Source organism: Aricia agestis, chromosome 8 (genome assembly GCF_905147365.1).
Source record: "Aricia agestis chromosome 8, ilAriAges1.1, whole genome shotgun sequence".
NCBI lineage: Eukaryota > Metazoa > Arthropoda > Insecta > Lepidoptera > Lycaenidae > Aricia > Aricia agestis.
Genome location: NC_056413.1, coordinates 9,419,558 through 9,444,506, shown reverse-complemented (window position 1 = coordinate 9,444,506; position 24,949 = coordinate 9,419,558). Strand labels below are relative to the sequence as shown.

The window sequence follows — 24,949 nt, the reverse complement described above, 5'->3', positions numbered from 1 at the left end:
AATAAGATATACACCAAAATAAATAATATCATAGATAAATTATACTTTTATTAAAATCGCCCATATATGTAAAAAAAGATACACAGTTTATTTCGGTCCATATTTAAATATTAAACCTGCAATTTTTTCAATGCAACATGATGGTCCACAGGGCAGTGACGGTAAATCAAATTGGCGAAGGTATGGGATTAATACTAAGTGAGTGTAGTATTATGTTTAATTAGCAACATATTACATAAATAATTGAAACAATGTACATTGGACGAAAGATCTTTGATTATCTAAGCTAACAAATATTTTACACTAATGAATGAAATAAATAATTTAATGAGGAGAAAATTTTATCTGGGAACGCAGTCCGTACCTATCATAGTATGGTTACAAATAATTATAAAAGGAACATCACTACGAGTGTGACAATATACAATAACGCTACGAATAATAAAAACTAAGGAAACATAACTCCCTATTACCGTTTTAATATTGGCTCCTTTCGAACTGTCACGTAACATCAGTCTGATACCGCTCAAGGCCACCTAAATATTGCAAATGTATTGAAATGTGTACCTTAGGTACACATTTTTGACAAGTATTGTAGAACATGTTTTTTGACGGAGTTACTTTTCCTTAGTTTTTATTATTCGTAGCAATAACGATATCATTATGAACAAATTACATACATTTGTCAAAAATTGCATAACACTTTTTCTTATAACAACATACACTAACGTAACAATGAAGCGATTGATTCGTACGGTTCGATTGGATCACAAGCAGTACACGATCTGAATTAGTACAAATTACTCCTTCAACAATCCAAGTCAAAAACTAGACAAATAACATAAACGCAACACATAGTTTAGTATTATTTATGAAGCATATCAAATCCTTTAGTTTTTCATTCCTTTTCTATTGATTAACGTTTATGTCCATCTACTTGTCAATATATGATCTTGCAGGGCACTTACAAATACGTGATTAACGACCTTATAAAAGTAACATAACAACTCATGTTGTTATTTAAATTACGTTTGTTCGGGTGCTACAATAACAACTGCATACATGTGCATAATGAGTTTCGTGCGTGCTGTTAAATCGAATTAAATCTATACGTGTCCCAATAATATTCGAAAGTCAACATGAGATTAATACAGAAAATAGCGATCTAGGCTAAATACAGCAATTTTTGTGGCTAAGTGAAAGTTTTTTCTCTTTAAAAAGAATAGTAAGTTTACATTATTCCAGACAAATCTGTTAACAATGACTAGTTTACACTATTCCAATCCAGCACTGGTTGCTACTGGAATATATGTAAACTGTATGTAAAGAATGTAAAATGGCACTGGAATGTAATTCAGTGCATTCCAGTATCCGTACACATTAATCCAGAAGCATTCCAACGCTACATTAAAATAATGTAAACCGGCCATAAAAAGTGACACAAATACGCGCACAACGTACTTATTGCTTAGTTGAACTTAACCCGACGTTATTACACAACCGGGTTTCATATCTCACATGTTGATATCACGAACAGTGCCACGGTCAAAGTACAGGTGATCTATTGTAGCTTATTAATGTTGACAAGGACATAGTCCACATACCGTTCAATATAACTCGTTTATGTAGAGATTAATACAAGTGATATATTATAACTCACTTGCTCTCTAAAGTTACTGGAGTAATGTAAGCCCACCCTTGCCACGCATTGCTACATTATAACATACAGTACACTCTTAGGGAGATCGCAGACGGCACACTTTTTGTGTGATCACTGATCACTGATCGAGTCTGCGGCGCACATACAGTCGGCATGGCTGTATGTGCGCCGCAGACTCGATCACACAAAAAGTGTGCCGTCTGCGATCTCCCATACTATGCCACCAGAATCTTACACACATTAGCGTGATTTCAGATACCAATTTACATATTTATGCAACAAAATTCGATGACACTCAAGTCTACTGTATGATCTACGATGAAATACTGTTTACTTCTCGAGCATGTACTTGGGTATGTCGAATTTGACGTCGACTTCGGCCTTCTTGGCGAGTGCGACGATCTCCGACAGTTGGACGACGAGTTTAGCGGCCTCGTCGAGGTCGTCGCGCGGCACGATGCGCAGACCGGAGTCGGCGATCAACTTGCGCGCCTCGTTCACTTTGGTACCCTATAACAATGCCAATGAGATTATAGTAAAAGTTAGAGTTGCCAAATAAACTCTTGTCAGTTCAATAATGATCAGAGGCCCTAAACAAAGTATCTTTCGTTTAGAACGATGACAAAATTCGTTATCAAAATGTATGTGGTTTGACATAACTCATCGCTAAATAACTTTTCGCTTGCGAAGACTAATGTCAAATAATAATATAAACTAAGAAAAAGTAACTCCGTCAAAAAACATGCTCCACAATACTTGACAAAAAAGTGTACCTAAGGTACACATTTCAATACTACTAGGATGTTAGCGTTACATGATAGATCAAAAGGAACCAAATTTAAAACGGTAATAGTATGGGAGTTACGATTCCTTAGTTTTTATTATTCGTAAGTCAAATCCCATACACTTTGATAAAGAATTTCGTCATCGTTTTTAACGAAAAGGACTTCAAGGCATGACATTGAAGGTCACAATTCTTAAACCCGACCACAAGGTCACGCATTTAAATCTCAACCGTTTTACTAGTTTTATTGTCGCTATTTCTATTATAATAAGAAAGTATAAACAACATTTAAAAAAAGTTTAGTCGTAAATGAGCTAAATAGTGTTGTCTGCTATCCAGGGTTAACTTTAAACCGATCTGCGTTAGTAAGCCTTAACAAAATATAGAAGGCCTTGATATTTTTAGCGAGTTTCTTAAAAATGTAAAATGTCATAAAGACTGTTAATAAAGACCTTTAGCCCCAATTTCACCAACGTATGTTAGTGTTAACAGCTTGTTAAAATGTCATGTCTTCTCTTTCATTCATAGAAAAATGAAAGACGTAACGTGATACTAATTCGAGCGTTAACTTTAACAGTCGTTGGTGAAATTGGCGCTTAGACCCAGTTTCATCAAGCAATATTAAATAAATAATGGCTGGTTAAATCAGTTAACGGCCTGTTAGAGCTATCGAGCGTTCCACCATACGCTAATGTCATGTCAAATCGCCTAACACGGTGTTAAATTTTAATTCCTGCTGGGGAGGTCCGTTAAATATATAACAGGCCGTTATAATAGTCAAAACAACAACTTTCAAAGACAATATCCAATATCAATAAAAGAATCTGTTTTGACTTTTGTGTGTTTCCGCCATATTTCGCCACATCCTTACATATTATTTATTATTTTTCATGTTATGCATAATTATTTTATTTCATTTTGTCAAAAATTCAGCCCTCGGATTTTCCTTGACATTGCAAATACACTGACTTGTATCAAAATTACTAAACCGAAATAAGTAAATAAAAGTTTGTATCATGATTCATGTTTTCAGCTTTGACAGATCATAATTATTAACCTGGTAAATTAAAAAGAACTATTGTAGTGTAACAAATGTATGCCATCAGTGATATTTTAATTTGGTCGCATTATCTACCAGATGACGTATCATACGAATAAGGTGAAAATGACACATTGCAGCCAACATGTCGTATTAAACTTGTATGTACATTGCAATTTCGTCACCTTATAACAAGAACGAACGAATTGAATGTTATACACTCGTTGTTCACTTATCATTGTATTTACTAATCCGCTGTTAAATTTATACTGTGGGACATAAGTATTTTAACAGTCTGTTTAATTTTCCAAGGTCCGTTAAGTAATGCCTTGTTAGGATTTAACAAACAGAGGTTGGTGAAATTGGGTCTTAATATTATTAAACCTTTTGTTACTGGACTAGTATATACCTTCGAGTAATGTAAACTAAGGAAGAGTAACTGTGTCAAAAAATGTGTTCCGCAAGCTACAAAAAGAGACCCGAATACATGCATACTTTATGCAAAATGAGACCCGAATACATGCAAGAATTTAGTGTACTTAATTATAGAAGTGACAACTATTGTCAACGGCTTTATTTCGTAAATTTGAGTGTTAGTGCTTCGTAGCTATTGTCATATTTTAGTGTGCATCAAGGAACCAAATTCAAAACGGTTGAAGTATGGGAGTTACGTTTCCTTAGTTTTTATTATTCGTAGGAATATACTTAATCGAAATTACCTGTAATCTGACAATGACGGGTATCTGTATGTTGAGGTTCTTGGCGGCGTTGATGATGCCCTCCGCGATGACGTCACACCGCATGATGCCGCCGAATATGTTCACCAGGATCGCCGTCACTTTGGGGTCGGACAGGATAATTTTAAATGCCTCCTACAATAAAAAAAGAATAAGTGTAAAAATAAATAAATAAAAGTCATGCATTTATTTGATCAAAAATATAGTCATTTTTTGCTTCTTACTAAAATATGCTTACTAAAATAAAAGTCTGTATCGAATTGTATAATATAACAAATTGAATATAACCGGTTGTTATCAAACTACTACTACAATAAAAATATAAGAATCAGTAGAATACATATTTTTGTTTGGGTATTGCCAATCGTACTTTCAAAACATCATGCTTTCTCTTTCATTAATTCATCAAGCCCCATAAGGTCACCGGTGACCGAGACACAATAGAAATTCTATTGTGTCTCGTTTTTCCACGATCGACGGGTTTATATAAATAACAATAGAGATAACACTATATCTCCCAGATCTGCACAAGTATCTACCCCTTGACCTGACCTAAAAAAAGGTTCGTTAGCTTAATCTTTTGTGTGGAGCATGCAAGATAATATTATGAGTTATGACATAGATAGAAGTATACACTTCCGCATTAAAAATTGTAATATTGCGCGGATAGATAATTATGTTATTGGCATAATTTTTAGAGGCTTAAATTAAGGTTAAAAGGCGCTGAATACATTTAGAAAAAGAGATCTCTCAGATGAAACTGCCGCATAGCGTCAAAATTGCCCCGCAAAGCCGTAGGCAAGACAGTTTCAAGACAGATTAGTCTTAGTCAAGACCATGTTGTAGTAAAGACAATTTTCAGACAGATTTTTCTACAATGGTGAAGAATGACTGACGAATGTATTGTCGTAGGTAAACGTTAAGCTTAACGATGTTCACAAGAGACCCATTTGTGTCGCAGTGACGTCAGGGCTCTAAATACCAGAGACCCTAGCCAATACGTTCTCTTTATGGCTTCTTTATAGAATCGCCGATCAAAATGGAATCGACATGACTATGAGTCAAATGTCGACTTTATACTATCGAACGCTTATGTCGATTTACATTCTGATAAGCGATTCTACAGGGTGTAACAAAACTAAGATGATAAAATTGGTCTTTCCACGCTGCTATTTTAACAATGAACTCTCTACAACAGTCTTTCCTAAAGTTGGCGATAGAGCCCCCTTGTGGGCGCTGGAGGTCTAAAGGGTGTGGGACCCAGAAAAAAAATGGGGGCGTTGTGTAGAAGCTTGGGGGGTGATTTTTTTTTATCTGGATGTATTTTTAATTGAAGAAATGGGGGCGCTAAAACATATTTTTTCGCAAACTTAAACTTACTGCCCGTGGACAAAATAAGTTTGGGAGCCCCAGCTCCACAAGGAACACGTACACACCCTAAATACTTTAGGGTGTGTACGTGTTTCTTGTTTTGTTACACCTTGTATAAAGAAGCCATAAAGAAAACGCGGCTAATCCCTCTATCCTCGGACACAGAAAAAAAAACATACCGACACGGCCTGCGCGGTGGCGCCGCCGCCGACGTCAAGAAAGTTGGCGGGGTCGCCGCCGTACAGCTTGATGATGTCCATCGTCGCCATCGCCAGACCCGCGCCGTTCACCATGCACCCGATGTTACCTACAACAATAGGGATGTTGCGAAGGTCTAATATTATGTAGTAGATTTTTTAAATAAAATAAAAATATAACGGTAAAAAATAGCATTAAATGGGCTATCTTACACTGAAAGAATTTTTCAAATCGGACTAGTAGTTCCTGAGATTAGCGCGTTCAAACAAACAAACTCTTCCGCTTTATAATATTAGTATAGATATCACAGTGACAACCAAACGGATTTTCATAGTTTTGGTCTAGCTAATATAATGTTCACGTTCTGGATTTGCTTAGTAGCAAAATATATATTCCGGCGTTATTTAGGTTTCTTTTTATTCTCAACAAAGTCAAGCTGCCACTAACGTGATAATATTGTTTACTGATCTCCAGACCAGTTGAAGAAATTCGGACAGTGATCTTTAGACTACCACGTGCGCGTCATAACATTCCGATAACGATAGTTTGCCGCCAGTCAACGCCACTATATTTAGTAATAAGGTTATATACTAATATATTATGTATGATAGCCGATAGAGATATAAGTAAGCGGCGAACTTCTTGAATGATAAATAATAATAATTGATAAGTGAATTGACTGAACTCAGATGATAAGATTTACTATTATTTTAGGACGGCGACTAACCCATAATTTTATAATTCATTTTTATATTTCAAAACAAGCCCCAAATTATTTTATTTTCTAAAATTAGATATTACATTATATTTTCAAGAATTCGATCTGAGCAAAAACACGATATCTCAAAATTTTCTCGATAGAAAAAATCACAAGGATGCATCTAATTTTCCTGAATTTTTCATTTATTGCCATAACCGTGCATTGAAGTAAGTTAATATTTTAACACATTGTATAAAATTCTATCAATGAGAAACCAACCTAGTGGATTTTAAAAATGTATATTTATCGAGCTATTGAGAAAAAACTAATTTGGCGATGAATCCGCGTCGTCCTTTTTCACCTGGCGTATGAAAGACGGGCGTGAGTGTGAAGAGAGAAGAACAATGTTTGATTTTTTGAGTTAGTCGCCCTGACTAGTAAATATAGAAGTGATAGAACCATAGACATAATATATACCTAAAGACCAACAAAGAGTGCGAAAGAGAAGAAAATCTTTTATGGAATTATAACATGATGAAAAGAGAGAGGCAGTCTAATGAAAATTGTAACAACTTTTATTTGACAGGTCGTCAAAAGTCGTCAATCGTTTTTATGCCCTTTCGGTATTTGCAATTTATTATTTAAATCGTATGTTATTTTCAACAAATACTATTATATATAACAATAATAACTTGTGCTGTGAGTGATTGCAGTGTAAATCATAGGAATAATCCTGAAAAATATACATTTCACCCGTAATTAATCTTCATGTCCTAATTGCTACGATGTGTTTATTTTTGCTACATTCTGGTCTTTAGTTCTCTATTTCAAATAAAATATTGTGAATCCTCCCTTTTACTTTCATATTTTGCGTAACTAAAGGTACTATTGTTCCTATATTACACAAATTTTGAAGAAAAATTTTTCATCAACATTTCTTACATATACGCTAGTGCTTGAATCAAATTTATCGATATGCTTATCGATATTTTACAATAACATAAATCTAAAATAAAAATCATTTACCTTTATATTTATCACCTTAAGCCCGGCCGCACATTATCCGAAATTTCTGATCAGAAAAATTCGGACGCCCGGCGCAACGCACTCTGTTCATACATTTTGTTGTAGACCCATCATACTAAAATAATTTCTGACGTGTCAAAATGTATGAGCGGGGCGGGGCGTCCGAATTTTAGTGATCACAAATTCGGATAATGTGCGGCCGGACTAAAAGGACATATTATCTTATTTTAACTAATAGTATATTATAATATAGCTAATATAATATAACTACTATAATATAGAGTGACTCTAAAACTAGAGGAAGGTTTATATTTATATATCATAATCATTTGTTTTACAGATTCCCTCAAGATCCTCTAATAAGAGGAAAATGGCTGAAATTAATTGGGCGTGTTGGTTGGAATCCCAAAAAAAAATTCAACAATATGTAGCAAACATTTCATTGAAAATTTTTAAAGAAAAATTAGAATAAATACTATTTTGTTTAAAGGAGCTATCCCAACTTTATTTGTGCCAGTAAGTTTGACATACTGTTGCACTTGTTACTGAAGCAATTATTAAAAATAAGCAATTATAAGCAATTAATGCTTTTTAGTTCATTTAAGATTATACTTATATGAACTAAAAAGTATTAAATAATCCTTATTTTGTACTCAATCTTCATTTCGTGAACGTTCTTGAACATTTTCTGGGACCATAATATGTTCCCATTTGAATATCAAGGAGTCACTTCGATTTCTCATTGTTTCCATCACCAGACCACCACTTTTGTGAACATGATACCTACTCGGAACAATACAATGTACAGCAAAAGAAAAAATTTGAAAATCGGTTCATAAACGGCGGAGTAATCGTTGAACATACATAAAAATATATCCACAGGCGAACGTCTAGACTCCTCCTGTTTGGAAGTCGGTTCAAAATAATTGTAATAAAATATTATGATATTTTATAATATGTATTTAATTTAAGAATAAAATATAATATACTATGTGTGTTGTTTACTTTCAACGTTTACTTTCAATGTAAGGACTGATTTACCAGATAGATTTTACCTGAGTTATAAATAAGTAACTTTATAATGTGTTAAGTGTAAATTATTTACCCCTATAAGAACCTCATGTCATAACATATCCGACGATTGAAAAATCATTCCAAAAGAAAATGTGTATCTACTTTTCAATCGTCACCTTTTTTTGCCAATTAAAATTTATGATACCTAATTTGAAATACAAATCTATCAAAGTTGCATATTATTTATTTCTTATAGAAACTCAGGTAAAATAACTCGAACGGACTAAACTATCGATAGCAAAATACTATACTATCGATAGTAAAATATACATCACTAGCACACGCACACATTGACAGATCAAAAATGGTCACGCATTTTCGAGTTGTCAGGTGGTCTTTACGACAGTATATATTATGTCTATGGATAGAACATTATGAGAAAAATGTCAACATTATGAGAGAAAAAAATCATTGTTTATTTATTGTTTGTTTTCTATAATATTATGTCATCACTTTGGTATTTCGTTTAGGAACATAAGGCAGCTAAAGCTAGATTAAAAATCTCACTTAGCTTAATATTGAAGTCAAAATTTGTATGCTTGTCACATGTCTCGTGGCTTGAATCACAAATATATCTTAAAAACTTGAATCCCACCAAAACATTAAATGTAAAAAGGAGCCAAACAAAATATTGCATAGCCATGCAATATATCTATCGTAAAAAGTTTTCAGATCACATTCAAGCCAAGCCTTCAACTTATTTTGTAATATAAATCAACCTTCAGTGAATTTATCAATAGTTTTCTTTATTTTATAATTATTATAGTGGCTCGGCAATGAACACAAGAAAAACAAATATAAAACTTCATATTTGGGGTAGTTCATACTTACAAACGGCAAGCGTAAAGTGTTTTTTAGTATGTAATGACGCATGTGGACGATGGTACCCAATAAATCCAAACGGTCGCTGATTATTTCTCTAGTGCTCATTGCCAAGCCACAATAATAATTATAAAATAAAGAAAACTATTGATAAATTCACTGAAGGTTGATTTAAATTACAAAATAAGTTGAAGGCTTGGCTTGAATGTGATCTGAAGACTTTTTACGATAGATATATTGCATGGCTATGCAATATTTTGCTTGGCTCCTTTTTACATTTAATGTTTTGGTGGGATTTCATTTCTTTTTTTAAGGTTTCTTTTCTTTTCAGGTTACGTTAAAACTTTTCTGTACTTAGCTTAGCACTCATTCTCTATCTCTAGGTATATATTCTAGGTCGGAAAATTAATTGATAATAACAGGTAGGTACTTCTACAAAGTACAAATTCTATGACGATAGCCCAACAACTTTTGAACTTTCAGGAGGTTATTCGTGCACCGATGTTACTTTCGATTGAGTATTACGACCTATTCCGGATTTTTTTAAACCATAATAATTATACTCCACAAACAAGCGATACCGCGATATAAAAGGAGTGCTACACCATCTATCGAGCGAGTATGGAGTGTACATCGTAATTCGCAGTTCTGATTTCATTTATATTTTAATCGAATTTAATTATCATAGTTTAATTGTTTACTTTGTTAACTTTTTTTTTTCTTTTGTACGTAAAATAATTATTATGAGGTCGAAACTCATTTTTAATGTTTTTGCAAAGCCACAAACATGAAAATCTTTTCTTTTATTTAATAAAGTTATATTATACTTTTCAGTTTTAAGGTTTCCTTGCCCAAAGGCTGAAAACGGGAGCCTATTCCTAATAAGTCTAGACTTCGCTGTCTGTCTGTCGTCCGTCCGTGTGTCACGAGGCTAGATCTCGAGAACCGCAATAGCTAGATATTTTAATTTTTTACAAATTATGTACTTTTGTTGTCGCTATAAAAGCTAATAATCCAACTAAAATAAAATAAATGATTAATGGGGGGGTCTCATACAACAAACACGTTTTTTTGCCCTTTTTTGCTCTATATCCATATTAGTAAAAGTAAGGTTTTTGAAAATTTCAGAAAATACTTAATTGTATTTCAACTTTAATAATAAGTTATAAAAAGTACATAAACTTATGATTTAAGGGGGGCTCCCATACAAATTTACGGTACGGAACCCTATGTACGCCAGTCCGACTCGCACTTGGCCAGTTTCATAATTTTTCCTTTCATTGTGGATAACGACCTACCTTGTTGCCAAATTTCAAGGTTCTAAGTCTGCTAGAAGTACCTTAGAATTTTGATGATCTGTCAGTCAGTGAGTGACAAAATGTAGTAACTTTGATCATCTATAACTATTAAACTATTTATCGAAATGTTATGTAATTTGGAGGTTAAGCTAGTTTGAATACTTGCTCCTAGTTACCAAAATTCTAAATCCCTAGCTTTGTTACCATCGAAGATAAAGGGGGTGTGAAAAAGCCGCGAACCGCTTCGAGAAAAGTATGGTACGGCCGTGCCTTTGCTAAAAAGCTTGGCTGGAGCACTGTCGTGCTCCCAGATCTGTGTATAAATACTTAATAATAATCAAAAATTTAACAAATTATTTTAGATAGGTAAAAATCGTACTCAAAGCTTCCGTTACATACATACAGCCCAAGCTAATAAAAGCGCGTTAAAAAAGTGTTACAATAATTTACCATCAAGAGCGATGTAGTTCAAGTCGAATTTGGCGGCTTCAATCTCCTTGGGATCCTCCTGCGATATATCCCGGAGTTCGAACAGCTCCTTCTGTCTGAACTGGGCGTTGTCGTCGAAACGGAATTTAGCATCCAAACAGAAGACTGCAAAAAAAATAAGTTTACTATGTAGTATTTTCTTAAGACTTCTCTCCACTTAGGGCCATGATTGCCCCTATTAAGGACATGAGTGGATGAAGCTGGTAACTAAAATTTTTAGTCTTAGGGCCTGTTTCACCACTTCCTGATAAGGCTCATCAAGTATGGAGAATCTGTCAAAAAAGTTGTGAATAGCCTATTAGGTACTTTATCAGAAAGTGGTGAACCCTTAGCGTGATAAAATATAAATGGGCTATCTAACACTGAAAGAATTTTTCAAATCGGACCAGTAGTTCCTGAGATGAGCGCGGCCAAACAAACTCTTCCGCTTTATAATATTAGTATAGATATTTTTATAGGTTATGTTATAATATCTTACATTGGCCAGTAAGAGCGTCCTCGGCATAAGGGTTCACCTCAATAAGTAGGGCATCCTTCTTCTTGAATAGGTCATACATTCTCTGAATCATTCCCGATGCTTCTTCAGCGTGTGCGTCAAGTCCGATCTGAAATATGTTGACTGTTTAAGATACGCTTACATTATAACGGGGCGCTTATTAGGGCGGGCCGCATTTTTTACTATGTTTTATCACCACACGTGCTAAAAGTCATAAGTCATAACCTACTTTAAAGCGTAGATGGTAATGCGACCCAGCCTGTTGCGACCTCGAAAAATGGAATATGGAACACAAAAAGATGTTTCAATTTGAACCCGAGTTCCTGAGATTGGCGCATTAAACAAACAAACAGCTTCAGCCTTTATAGTATAAGTATACATAACGTTAGAAACTGCTGCCCGAAAAAATCGAAATCGAATCAGTTCGATCTCAAAGATTTTGATACTTCTGACATTTAAACTAGCTGAAAATCGTGCTGCGGCTCAATTTGAAACTAATTTGATCTCAATGACTTATCCTACTCCTGACAGCTATACTAGCGCACGATTACGGAATGCAATACCGGGATACAGGGATCCCGCATGCATTTTGCGGGACTAATCCCGGTCGAAAATTTGGCAGGATTACAAAGAAGCGTGATTCATACATATCAATTTGAAACTAATCAGACTCGTATATCAAAATCGTATTAGTTTCGAGGGTAAGACTGCTGGTCATTAAAGAATCGGAAAACAAATTTGCCATGCCTTCTTGATGACCCTGCAGATTTGGTCATCTGTGATGCCGGTGACAATGTCGATGGGCTCGTACGTGATCGCGTCCGGGTTCTCTGCGGCCACGTCCTCGATGTTCACACCGCCCTGGGATGACGCGATTATCACTGGACCCTGGAAATTAATATGGGTTAAGTCTACGGAAACAGGGAACAGGGAAAACTAAATGAATTCGTTAAAATTTACGCAAATAAAGCTAAAATGCAAACAATATCGTGGACAGAAGCTTGAGTGATAAATTATAATGATACGTTAAAAGAAATCGATTCCTAGGTGGACCGATATAATTTAGTCGGGTTATTCACATTTTAAAAGCCCCTTCCTCTCTCCAATGTTTTCATTCATTCTACACACAGCATTCTACGAATATAGAGCAGCAGTGGACGAATATAGGCTAATTTGAAGTTGATTGATTCACATTTCGTTTCGCGTTACCCAATCAATTTATAATGTAGGTGCGTCATGTGCTTGAGAATTAGTTTTTCTGAAAGCACTATCAGAAAATCAGAGTAATAATTAATTCATTCATAGGCAGATGACAGACCTACGTAATTTCTGCTGGTTATGTCAAGCCAATGTAAGGCACAATTTATCGGCTAAGCTTAGCAACCCGACCAATATTATGTAGAACTGCATATGAAGTATGAACCAATTTACTTCCATGGTACCGTACATAAACAAATAAATTAAGACAATGAGCAGGCTGGTATCAGCATAATAATTGATGATTTTCGTCGTCGAAACAAAGATGTTGATTGACATATCAGTACTACATTTGATTTATTGCTTATCAATATTTGCAGTCTATTATTACTATAAGGCTGAACTTCCACAGTTCAAGGATAAATACTTAATAGTAATGTTTACTTATAATAATAACTTAATGCATAGTGATATAATTTTACTAAATGATAGAATTTTAAAGATGTTTATATTATTATAATACAAAAACAGAATTATAGAAATGTCATGGAGCAGAATTTCATGCATATTTATCATATGATTGTAGCAATATAATTGTGAGTGTAAGATTAAGAGTATGTAACAATACAATAATGCTCTGCGCCATTCCATAATTGAGTTAACACAATCATAGTACTTATACGTATGTATCACACAAACTAGGACTGAATAGTAAATGACCTCATTCTTGATGAACTAATCATTCAACTTACATTGAAACTACGTTCCATCATGATGGCGATGTAGTATTCTCTGCGGGGGAATTTCCTTTCGGTAACCATGACCATGTTACAGATACGACCAGCAGCACCAGTCTGTTTCGTTACCAGGTATTGCTTCAGCATCTTGCCGACTATCTCACCAGCAACTTCAGGGCTAAAAATATCATTCTATTAGCTGCTAATAAATAGTATGTTTAGTTATTAAGGCAGGTCTATTGAATAGCCTTGATTTCATTACATCTGTAACGAATTGCATGTAGCCTAAAATTGGTTGCAATTAAAAGTAAGAACTCAATTCTTATCTATGCAATGAGGGTAATGTGATATCATCCTTACTTTGCATATAAATACATTACAAGACAAAGTATCAAAAACATACACAAATAAAAGGTATTTTAATACTAACACTTGAAAATTTTAATATCATGTAAGTTCATTCCTCTAAAGGTTCTTATGAATATTGAATAAATCTTAAACAATAGAATTTAATTAAAAGTTTCTGTTACTTACGTATCAACCATGCGAACTCCACCTTTGAGTCCATTTTTGAATGCACCTTTGCCCCTGCCACCAGCAAGTACCTAAACATAAAAAATGGTAATGGTAAATTAATGTAAAAGAAAGTGAGGTCATAGACTAAACTGCTGGCCCAAAAAACTTACCTGAGCCTTGAGCACTATGTCTTGAGTGTTTAGTTCTTTGGCAAACTTGACTGCCTCGTCCTGGGTCTTAGCGACATGGAACTTTGGCACCGGGATGCCATGGTCCCTGAGTAGTGTATAACTGACATACTCATGCACATTTAGGTGACGAACTTGCTGTTTATTTGGTGAATTGTTATATGGTGACACTGCCAGTGCCTACAAAAAAATAAACTGGTAAATCCAAATGATATTTCACTGTTGCTAGCTAAATATCAGAGTTAGTGACATAATAAAATAGTTAGTGTATAACATTTAAAATATTTTGCCCACAGCCTCACCCGCCTATAACATTGAACTTTTTAGAAAAGAACAACCTACATAATTATTTCTAAATCATGATAGAAAAATTCATTTGAATTCATTAAATTCGTGAGCCTTGTTTTTTGGCAATACAATGTAATTACATAACAAGATCAAATGCTTTAACATGATAGTTAACATTGAACTTCAATAGGTTGAATACTATTATAAGATTTATTAAAATGTACATGGAGATAAGCAGTTGACAAGGAAAAAACGTCGAAACATTATGTAAGCTACAAAGAATAATGATTCAAACAAATAATACGTTTTCTAATCTAATAAAAATAAACACGTCCCATTGTCGGTGACGTAAGGAATGCTAAGATTTGACCTTGTCAATTCGAGGTAATAATAAATATATTGCGATCTTCACGTGCGATAAATGTATCAGTATTAGTAAAATAATTTAAAAATTAGCGCTTTTCCATGGCAATTGATTAATATGCAGTCATCACTAGCCCGCAACTTAACCTGAGGTATGAACTTAAAATATACATAATTGGAAAGTAATATTAACTTATACAAAACAACACTACAAAACAAATGATTCCATTAATATATTTACCTTTGAACCATTTTTAAAAATGGCTTTTTCCACAAGACCAAAAGAACGAGGTAGTAAGTTCGCCATTTTACAGCTTTCAGTTGGCACTTGGCTTTCAGCTTTGACAACTGACACTTGACAATTGAAAAATGACTGATGACGGGCGACGGCCGATGGATGACAGCTTCCGTTTTGTTTTTTTTTAAAGAAATAAATAAATGCATGAGAATCGTTTTTTGTCCCGCTAAAGTTTACATCAGTGTTGCCAACTATGGGGATTTCCTACTAAATTTAATGGGAAAAAATAAATTTAGTGGGTTTTTAGGGGGTAAAATATTTTGGGGATATTTTACTTTACATTTATTTTGTTATTCGTCATGCTATGACTTTCCTGTTGTAGGTACTTCAGGCCACCGATTTTGACACCACGAACGTCGAACTAGGTATATGAATATAATAAAGTACTCTGTGGTATATGTTCTCATTTTGGCAACATTTTTACATGAAAATGTTTTTGGTGGCATAATAATATTAGGACCAGGCCAGGAGTTAGGACTCAGGAAGGACTATATTATAGTCCTCCCTTAGTCCTTACTCCTGGCTTCTGAATTCCTAACTAATGAGCCAAAAACTCAAGACCCAAGAATCAAGAGTATGACAATTTTTGCATCTGGACAAAAGCAATAGTAGTTATTTCCGCAGTCCACACATACCAGAAAGCAGTCTTTAGTATTTTTAGAAGTTTTTTTTCAAGGATACTGGCAAGTTACAAAACACTTTTTTTATTTATGTAAAATCTTTTATTATTTTAATTTAGTCATCTTATTTTATGATACTGATTTATCTACACGTATTAAAACACACACGTGTTTTAATAACAAATCATAAATTAAACTTTTTTCACATCAATATTAAAACTATTGTGGTCTGAGTTTTTTTGTTGATGATCTGTCCAGATGCCGTTTCCACTGAAATAATGATTTCTTTCTAGTAAATACAGAACTAAACTTAGTTTCTGTTTGCTGCTTATTCTTTTCAAATCTACATCTTCCTGTAAGATTTTGAGAGCATGAGTTGGTGTTTTAGCTGCCCTATTAAGCAAATTTGTAGTTTCTTTAATTTTGCTCCAGGGATATAGAAGAATGGGACAGTTTTCATAAATATCATCGGTAGAGTAATCTACACTTAACTGATCATAAACATATTTAACTTGAACAAGGGGGACATTGATCCAAAATGGGTGTCTCTTTATCATGTTACGTATTTTGCTAGCGCTATACTTTTTACCCATCGCTTGACTAATACAAAAGACTAAGTCCTTTCCTTTACCGAGGCGATCACCAGGAGCTTTTTCGAACACCTCATAATGAGCATTACTGCCTGATATAATGTTCAGACTCAGACACTTCTTGTCCATTTTATATAGCTTCATAATTCTGTTTAGTGCTGTATTGTTATAATGAATAACTTTTAAAAATCTTGGGTGATTATAGAATGCATTTAACTCAGGTATTTCTTTGGCTTTTTGTAATCTTTCTCTAATGGTAGCGGGACTCAGTGTGAATAGTTGAAGACATCTAATCTGTGCTTCAGGGCTTACTCCAAACTCATCTAGCAATTGTCTGATCTCTCTCAATGTATTAACATTCTTCATAGCAATCTTTGGATGCATTCTTATGATTTCTTTAATACTTATTCCACCTATAGACCTAAAGCTGTAAATTATTTCTTTCAGATTATCAGGATTTGCATGTATCAAATAAAAATTAGATTTAATTTTCTCTATAGACATAGCAATGTCTCTCTGTAATATTATTAATGTTTCGTTTATAGCTTTTAAAGGTCGATGTTTAAGTGTTGGATATGTCTCTAATCCTCGAACAAATTCTTCTTGCGTGACATCTAACATAAGCTCCAAGTATCTCTGGATAATCTTCAGTCTCAATGAAAATAATGTATATTCATTATAATCACCCAGTACCAAAGTAGTGAGTGATGTTGGCCACTGTGTCAAACAGCTGGCAAGTTTGTTTTCCACATTTAGTGATGGTACAATTAGCCCCTCTCTCTTTAAATCTCCAACTTTTTTATGCCTGATTATTTTTAAATATGAGATTAAGTTATTCATACTTACTTCGGTTATTCCACATTCTTTGAGAACCTCGTATCGAAACTTTAATGTAATAGGAAGTATACTAAAAAGTGACGGCTCACTTACAAGGACTTTTGTAGGGTATCCTAAGTCGTATACTGTCTGTACTATACTCTCGAGTTTATCATCATCTAATTTTTTTATTACTGGGTATTTCATTTGTAGAAGTTTGCCCTTGCTCTCACTTATTTTAAGAAGCTTGCATAGACTTTTTAGGTTATCATTACTAGTGCAATAACTTGAACGAATATATCCCCATCTCCATTCACACAGCTTTATTTTATAGAAACTACGTAGCAACATATATAAATTCCTCTTGTTAAAATTAATAAATTGAAAATAATGTTTATAAATTATAATATCACTGACATTAGTACTTTTGTAATATTTTGTAAACATTAACTTCACAGATTACTAGTACCTATATATTTTTTTTTTGTTAATTCGTCCCGGTCGGGACAGGCAAAGGGAGCGTTGCCCATACAGCCATAGTACCTATAAATGAATATCTTCCTGTCCTTCTTTTTTTTTCATAATAAAATGGCGCTCGGATTTATAACCATGGCCAGTGTCTAGTAAAATATTGCGGGAAAAAAAATTCCTGAAAAGTTTACAAAATTTAAAGTCGTTTTTCCCATAGACATATTATATACTGTTTTTCCAGATGATCGTCAAGTCGAAAGTCTAGTAAAGGTCTAAAAAAGTAGTGAGTAAAGTCAACGAGTCAAGTCAGTTGTTTTAGTAAAGTGGTAGACCCTTTACTAAAACTTTCGATAGAGTTCTGGACGGAACCAATGATGAAATACTCAAACTAGAATATCATTGGACGGAACACAAAATGGTACGTTTGTTGAAGTTGTATCACTTGCCCACACTTGTGCACGACATCGAATATTTAATGGTTAATATTCTACCAACATTATACATTAAAAACCGAAATAACACCCGATAGTTCCCGAACCGGTGGTAGGCACCGTAGCTAATATTAACATTCTGAAAGTATTTTCTTAAAATCTACTCAGAAATAAAACATTTTTATTTTATTTATTTATTTATTTACACAATTTTAGGAAAATAATACAAAAACAATGTCACTCTTTCGTATTCACAGCAAAACTCCGTGTCTCCGTGAGTATAATTTGTCATAGATTAAGGATATAGGTATTTTAATATAAAACCTATAAGAAGAAACACACATTAGCATCAATAATACATTTTATTTACAGATCCCCGTAACCATAATACACAGTTTCCATCTTTAATACTTACATTTGTTACACCAATAAACCAGACTTACTGTTTTCCCTATAAATGTTTCCCTTACCAAGGTTCACCAGCGAATATCATTTTATAATTTTTCTCAATAAAACATCAACTCATAGAACACGTCACATTTTCAAATATCGATATAAAAATAAAGCTACTAAGAAGATATCGACTAAATAAAAACTAAATAAGTACGAGCGACAACATACCTCCATGATAATTTGTATTCAGCTGTGCTTCCTTCTTTTCTTATGGCGGCTCTCGACATAGGCGAACGCGTTGGCCAACGCGCGAACGCCCGTTCTACACATTGGGCCAACGCGTTCGCCTATGTCGAGAGCCGCCATTAGATTATAAAATAATCACAGATTCACCGATTCAGTGCGGATGTCACATTGGATGACACGGCAACCGTGTCATATATTATTTTTTTAACGTATGACACGGGAGCCCTGTCATTTAAATAATATATAAATGATATATATATATATATATATATATATATATATATATATATATATATATATATATATATATATATATATATATATATATATATATATATATATATATATATATATATATATATATATATATATATATATATATATATATATATATATATATATATATATATATATATAACCCCCCTCTAACTGCTAAAGTAGGGGTATGAATTATGATAAGTCTAAAAAATATATGATGTACATTACTTTAAAACTTACCAACGAAAATTGGTTTGAACGAGATCTAAGTAGTTTTTTTTAATATTACGTCTTAAATGGTAAACCTTAAATTAACTTTCATTAAATAAACTGAGATATAAAAATCAATCAAAAACCTTTTAATAACATAAAAATAAACCTTATTGCTACTGCGGAACCCTTCATGGGTGAGTCCAACTCGCACTTGGCCGCTTTTTTTATTTTAACTTTTTCTGAATATTTTGAAATGGCAGCACTAGTATTGGGTGTGTTATAAACCATAGGCAATTGACATTTCAATTTCATTTTGATTTAGTTGGATTTTGTTTACAAATTTTAATTTTTTCGGTTTTTACTTTATTTTTGTGTTAAAAATTAAATTACCAAGGTAGCTGAAGATTAATATTGAATTATGGCATTCAAATCAAAAACAGGGCTCTTTGCCCTGGGGTTTTTTATATTTGCATCGTTGTTTATTCTCGTCGCTTTTGTAAGTCCGTATTGGTTAGTAACTGACGGAAAACTCAAAAATCCTAAGTTCTTAAAAATTGGTAAGTACTTATCTATTTATCTTATAGCATTTATTTTATAACTTTTGTTACTTAAATGAAACTAAGATATTGTATACTTAACACATGACAAATTTGTTGCCTGTTTCGAATCATGTCGCCGCCCTGAGCAACGTTTGTGGAGGCGGTGTTTTATGTGCTTATAAAGTATACTGTTCCATTGTTCATAGTTATAATATTATTACTAAACATTCAGAGAGCTACATCTATATATGTATATATAAAACTCAAAGGTGACTGACTGACATGGTGATCTATCAACGCACAGCCCAAACCACTGGATCGATCGGGCTGAAATTTTGCATGCAGGTTGATATTATGACGTAAGCATCCGCTAAGAAAGGATTTTGATCAATTCCACATCCAAGGGGTTAAAATAGGGGATGAAAGTTTGTATATAATAATACTTCTTCACGCGAGCAAAGCCGTAAGCAAAAGCTTGTTTAATATAAAACGTTTATTTGTTTGCAGGATTATGGGAGGTTTGCTTCAATGGCTTCGAGGAAGTTCACCATTGGTATGACACAATATTCAAAGGCTGTTGGTGGATCTTTGAAGAAGAATACTATATAATACATGATATACTATTGCCAGGATTCTTCATAGCCACCCAGTTTTTCTTCACTGTGTCTTTCTGCTGTGTTCTCATATCACTATACTTATCCTATTTGTATTTAAAAATGGACAATGATGATGATAACTATGTTACATTGTTAGTTACGTTTGGAACAGTTTTGGTTATTGGTGGTAAGTTAATCTTATTGTGAATATTTCATTATCTAAGGATAGGAACCATGGGCGTACCGAGGGGGGGGGGGGGCAGGGGGGGCAGCTGCCCCCCCCTGGATCATGTTGACATCCCTACTAAGTATAATATCTAGTACTTTTATCTATAAAAATTAAAAATTAAGAAAACGAATTTGACATTTGTTTGCAATACAATATTTTTACAACTAAAAATTATTAATTTTTTATTCTTCATAAATACCTAGCTTATGAAAAATCTGATTTGCCCCCCCGTGGCCCAGAACCTGGGTAATTTGCCCCCCCCCCCCCTGGCACCAGAGCCTGGGTAATTTGGCCCCCCCCCTGGTCCAGAACCTGGGTACGCCCATGATAGGAACAATAATAAAAATACACGCCAAAAATTTAAAAATTTATTCAAATTATTAATTTCTATGCATACATTTTAGAAAATTATAATTTTTAAAAAACTTGATATTATTACAAACAGCCAATATCATTGTTTTCTTTTTTGTTAATATTAATTTAACTGATCTCTTTTTCCAGGGTTTTCAGGCCTAATATCAGTTGTGACATTTGGTGCTAGAGGAGATGGGCGTGACTGGATGCCTAATTGGGAGCACAATGATCTGGGCTGGGCCTTTGCTCTGGGAGTCATTGGCATCATTTTCCTCTTTCCCGCCGGCATCTTATTCTTGGTGGAAGCAAGAGTACGCAAATATAAAACATTACACAACATGCAAAGCAGGGAACCATCCTCCTACACGATGCAAGAGAGGAAAACTGTGTACCCAGGGCACACTGATATTTAATACTTTATTTTTAAGGTTTGTTTTACTTAATTTTGACATGATTTTATTTTACTAACATAGTGTTGTATTAAAAAAAAACAGAATGCTAAAAAAAAAAAGATAAATTGAATCACTCAATTTAGAATGATTCTGCAAATAATTAAAACTAAGACATAGTAACTGTGTCAAAAAAATTTGTCCCCAAGTCTACAAAATATGCATGTATTCGGTACACAATTTCGTGTAAATATAGAAGTGACAATTAATGTCAACAGCTTTATTTCATAAATTTGAATGTTAGTGTTCCGTTGCTATTGCCATATTTTAGTGTGCGAAAAAGAAAAGGAATTCAAAACTGTTGAAATACTTCAAGGGAGTTACATTTCCTTAGTTTTTATTATTTGTAGGAATGATTAAATTAAAATCTTATAAATTTCATAGAAAAATAAGGCCTTAAAAGGTTGTCATTTTAATAAATTTCCGTCCCTATTATAAGAATCTCTGTAGTTGTTATGCAATGAATCTCTGTCCAAGACTTATGTTACATTTTGTATAGGTAATACTTAAGTATTCATAACTTTTAAATAAGGTTTTTATGTGCATACTTTAGATAGGTTGCACTTATGTCATGTGAACAGGTCTATACTTGTCCATACATGACTGCAAAGATGGCTACTGCACTGGAACCGCATTTGTAGTGGGTAAACACGGGTACACACGGTCACGGCATGGTCGCTGTGCCATGTGAAAGCTGTGTAAGTAGCTCATACATTTCAACTTTATACGGCATGGCGACCGTGTTGCAACCGTATGCATGTGAAAAGGGCCTTATAGGATTTTTCACTGCAGTATTTGTGAGTTGTTTTTACTTATTATTACAATGTAAGAATAATAGTGACACATTTCAATGTTTATTATAAAGATTTGCCAATATTGCATTTTTTAATAAAATTGATAAAATTAGAACATTTAAAACTCGCTTTTTATTTTTGACCCTAATGAATATAAACATATATAATTTTTACCATTAAAAAGTTTCTAAATTTAATCAGTGTATTTACCCATCAAAATGTGATGGCACATTATTTTTCGACACAAGTGAGGCTCTTGCAGTCTTGAAACCAGTGGAAATGCATGAACTCTCTGACATTCCTTGAAGAATACCATAGATGAACCCACTGGCAAAACAGTCTCCTGCTCCAGATACATTTTCTACATTATTCAAAACATCAGGGATGTTATATACTTGGACATTTGGTTCACAATTTTTCACTTTCCTAATTGTTACCACACCCTTTTCTCCTAATGTTACTAAAAGGAAGTCTACAAATTGTGATATAATTTTGTATAATTCTATGATTTCTTCTACTGTAGTGTCAGCCTTAATAGAGTGTGTAGGTTCAATGAACTTAGCCATCGCCCTTAGTTCTGCTATGTTTGGTGATGAGTATGAAACTTGAGATCTGCTAAGTACTTTTATCGCTTTTCTTCTGTCGGTGGGCTCGAAAAATGCTGTAAAACAAATTGTATTTAATTACTACAAGATTGTCGAATCCGTATTATTTTATAAAGCATGAATGATGTTTGTGCTATCAGATTATAAAATATTTTGGGTACGAAAAGACTGGGTATATATAATAGAATAATCGGCAAGTCGGACTCGCGCACTAAGGATTCCGTACCCTAAAAATAAGAGCCTCCCAGCATTAACCACGGCCTCGCAGAAAACCGGCGTAAAACAACGCATTAGTTGTGTACTCATGGGCGTAGCCAGGATTGGCCACTTGGATTCTACATAGGGGGGGGGGAATGTCTGCTCTCTCACCCCGCAACTCTCCGATCTACGTTTAGGTATGAAACTCGTGAGCATATTTAGCGACCGATCGCTCTTGTAGGGGGGGGGGGGGGGGCAGGATTTTGGCGCCCCTTAAAAAATAATTCTAAGACTGGGTTGCACCAGAGGCGCGGGTAAGTTAAAGTTAAATATGGCGTCCAAACACCCCATAATCATATACGACATCTGTAAATTTTTCCGGTTATAGTTAAAGTTAGTTGGTATAACCGGAAAAATTGACATAGCCCTTAGCGGACTCTCGCACGAAGGGGGCACCGTTGTAAAAATTGTTTTTTTTTGTATGGGAGGTCCCTTAAATTTTAATTATTTCATTTTAATTTTATTATTTATTATTACTACATTATTTATGTGTACTCATAAATAATGTAGGATTTTATATAATAACTCTCTCCCCCCACTCCGCATTATCCTCCGGCCTCCGCAGACTCCGCACACACACGCCACAGCCCGGCACCGAGTGGGCGGTGGCCGGTGGGTAAAACTTTCGAACAAAACAAAATTAGGTTCCAAATTTAAACGTAGCACCTAAACTAAGTTGGATAATCTGTATAATTTTTAAGCAAGATCGACTGTGATTGGTTGATTAAAAAGACGAAGAAGAAGTTTAAAACTCAAAGTTCGATTTTCAGAGTTCGGGCCACACTAACGTTTAACGTCAATGCCCAACAACGCGATAATTATTGCGATAATTTTAACGCGTTAAAGTGGGTGGCTACACTTGAACGGTCAACGTTTAATGCCCAACGGCGTTGAAAACGGCATTGGAGACGGCGTTGAAAACGGCGTTGATTTTACTTATCCGACTTCAAAAAAAGGAGGTTATTAATTCGACGCGTATGTATGTAATATTCCAGAACTGCCTAATTTTCGTATATCAGCGTTTGAACAAATGTGCCAAAATATTTCAAAAGTAGGTATTTATGTATGTAAGTATGTAGGTATGTATGTTTTTATGTTTGTGTTCGCATATCTCTGGAACTACCATTGCGATTTCAGTAAATCTTTTTTTGTTGTACTAGATATTGTTCAACTTAGAGAATAGTGCAAGTTGCATCAAAATTGGTTCAGTAGTTTTGGAGGTAGGGAGATTTAATTCTTAATTACGTACAATTTTGAAGTTGCTTTTATCTTTTTATAATGTTAATTCATTTCTTCAAAAGGTAATAATTCTATTATTCGTCGTCAAGCATCACTTTGCATTCCACGATTCTTGTAACTTTTGAGTTTCAGATTACACAAACATGGTTCGGTTTGCAAAATCTCAAAAAAAAAGCAATTACTTTCTCATTAGGAGTAACTAGAATAGAGTGAAGACTCCATAACCAAAGTACGTATTTAAATATTTTAAAAAACGTGCGATTTAAATGCAAACAAGTCGAAGCCAACACGTGTGATCCCGTCGGGCTCTCAACGCAAAGTGACGATACGTAGTGTGGCCGCTTCATCGCATTAATTCTCGCGTTAATCTCTTTGATGTACCGCCACAGCTAGAGCTATCGCCAAACGGAAAACGTGTTCTAATACAAAGTATGTAAATAATAGTGATTATTTGCATATAATAATTTACAACTTAAACTATAATAATATGAAAAAGATAGATTATTATTTCATGGAAAATATTATAATGTATCAGTATACATAGGTATGCAGTTAATTTCGAAAATG

The 24,949-nt window shown here is 34.1% G+C and overlaps 4 protein-coding genes across 5 annotated transcripts in view; 1 reads left to right on the top strand and 3 right to left on the bottom strand.

Annotated features, from left to right (window-relative positions):
- LOC121729213 (succinate--CoA ligase [ADP-forming] subunit beta, mitochondrial) overlaps positions 1 to 15,320 on the bottom strand; it is a 33,643-nt gene extending 18,323 nt beyond the window's left edge. The window contains exons 1-11 of one of the 2 annotated variants that reach the window (XM_042117643.1): positions 15,225 to 15,320; positions 14,315 to 14,512; positions 14,163 to 14,233; positions 13,644 to 13,806; positions 12,442 to 12,582; positions 11,677 to 11,803; positions 11,160 to 11,303; positions 5,771 to 5,898; positions 4,203 to 4,355; positions 1,981 to 2,170; positions 1,051 to 1,718 (exon numbers count right to left, since the gene is read on the bottom strand). In XM_042117643.1, the coding sequence (XP_041973577.1) occupies positions 1,991 to 2,170; positions 4,203 to 4,355; positions 5,771 to 5,898; positions 11,160 to 11,303; positions 11,677 to 11,803; positions 12,442 to 12,582; positions 13,644 to 13,806; positions 14,163 to 14,233; positions 14,315 to 14,512; positions 15,225 to 15,290 (1,371 nt within the window). In that variant the 5' untranslated portion in view covers positions 15,291 to 15,320 and the 3' untranslated portion in view covers positions 1,051 to 1,718; positions 1,981 to 1,990. Of the gene's footprint in view, positions 1 to 1,050; positions 1,719 to 1,940; positions 2,171 to 4,202; positions 4,356 to 5,770; positions 5,899 to 11,159; positions 11,304 to 11,676; positions 11,804 to 12,441; positions 12,583 to 13,643; positions 13,807 to 14,162; positions 14,234 to 14,314; positions 14,513 to 15,224 lie in introns of those variants that run through there. The other variant, XR_006035939.1, reaches the window with a different exon arrangement.
- Positions 15,321 to 16,030: 710 nt separating this feature from the next.
- On the bottom strand, positions 16,031 to 17,723 carry LOC121729212 (transcription termination factor 5, mitochondrial-like). Its single transcript, XM_042117642.1, has one exon. It carries the CDS (start codon positions 17,656 to 17,658, stop codon positions 16,093 to 16,095), a length of 1,566 nt encoding a protein of 521 aa, XP_041973576.1. The 5' UTR covers positions 17,659 to 17,723; the 3' UTR covers positions 16,031 to 16,092.
- A 1,955-nt stretch (positions 17,724 to 19,678) lies between these two features.
- On the top strand, positions 19,679 to 21,631 carry LOC121729217. Its single transcript, XM_042117646.1, has 3 exons — positions 19,679 to 19,876; positions 20,366 to 20,641; positions 21,185 to 21,631. The coding sequence occupies exons 1-3, from the start codon at positions 19,738 to 19,740 to the stop codon at positions 21,448 to 21,450; spliced, it is 681 nt and encodes a 226-aa protein (XP_041973580.1). The 5' UTR covers positions 19,679 to 19,737; the 3' UTR covers positions 21,451 to 21,631.
- An 817-nt stretch (positions 21,632 to 22,448) lies between these two features.
- The window catches only part of LOC121729211 (pseudouridine-metabolizing bifunctional protein C1861.05), a 253,194-nt gene continuing 250,693 nt past the window's right edge, over positions 22,449 to 24,949 (bottom strand). The window contains exon 11 of the mRNA XM_042117641.1: positions 22,449 to 22,941. Coding sequence (XP_041973575.1) covers positions 22,487 to 22,941 — 455 coding nt within the window. The 3' untranslated portion in view covers positions 22,449 to 22,486. The remainder of the gene's footprint in view (positions 22,942 to 24,949) is intronic.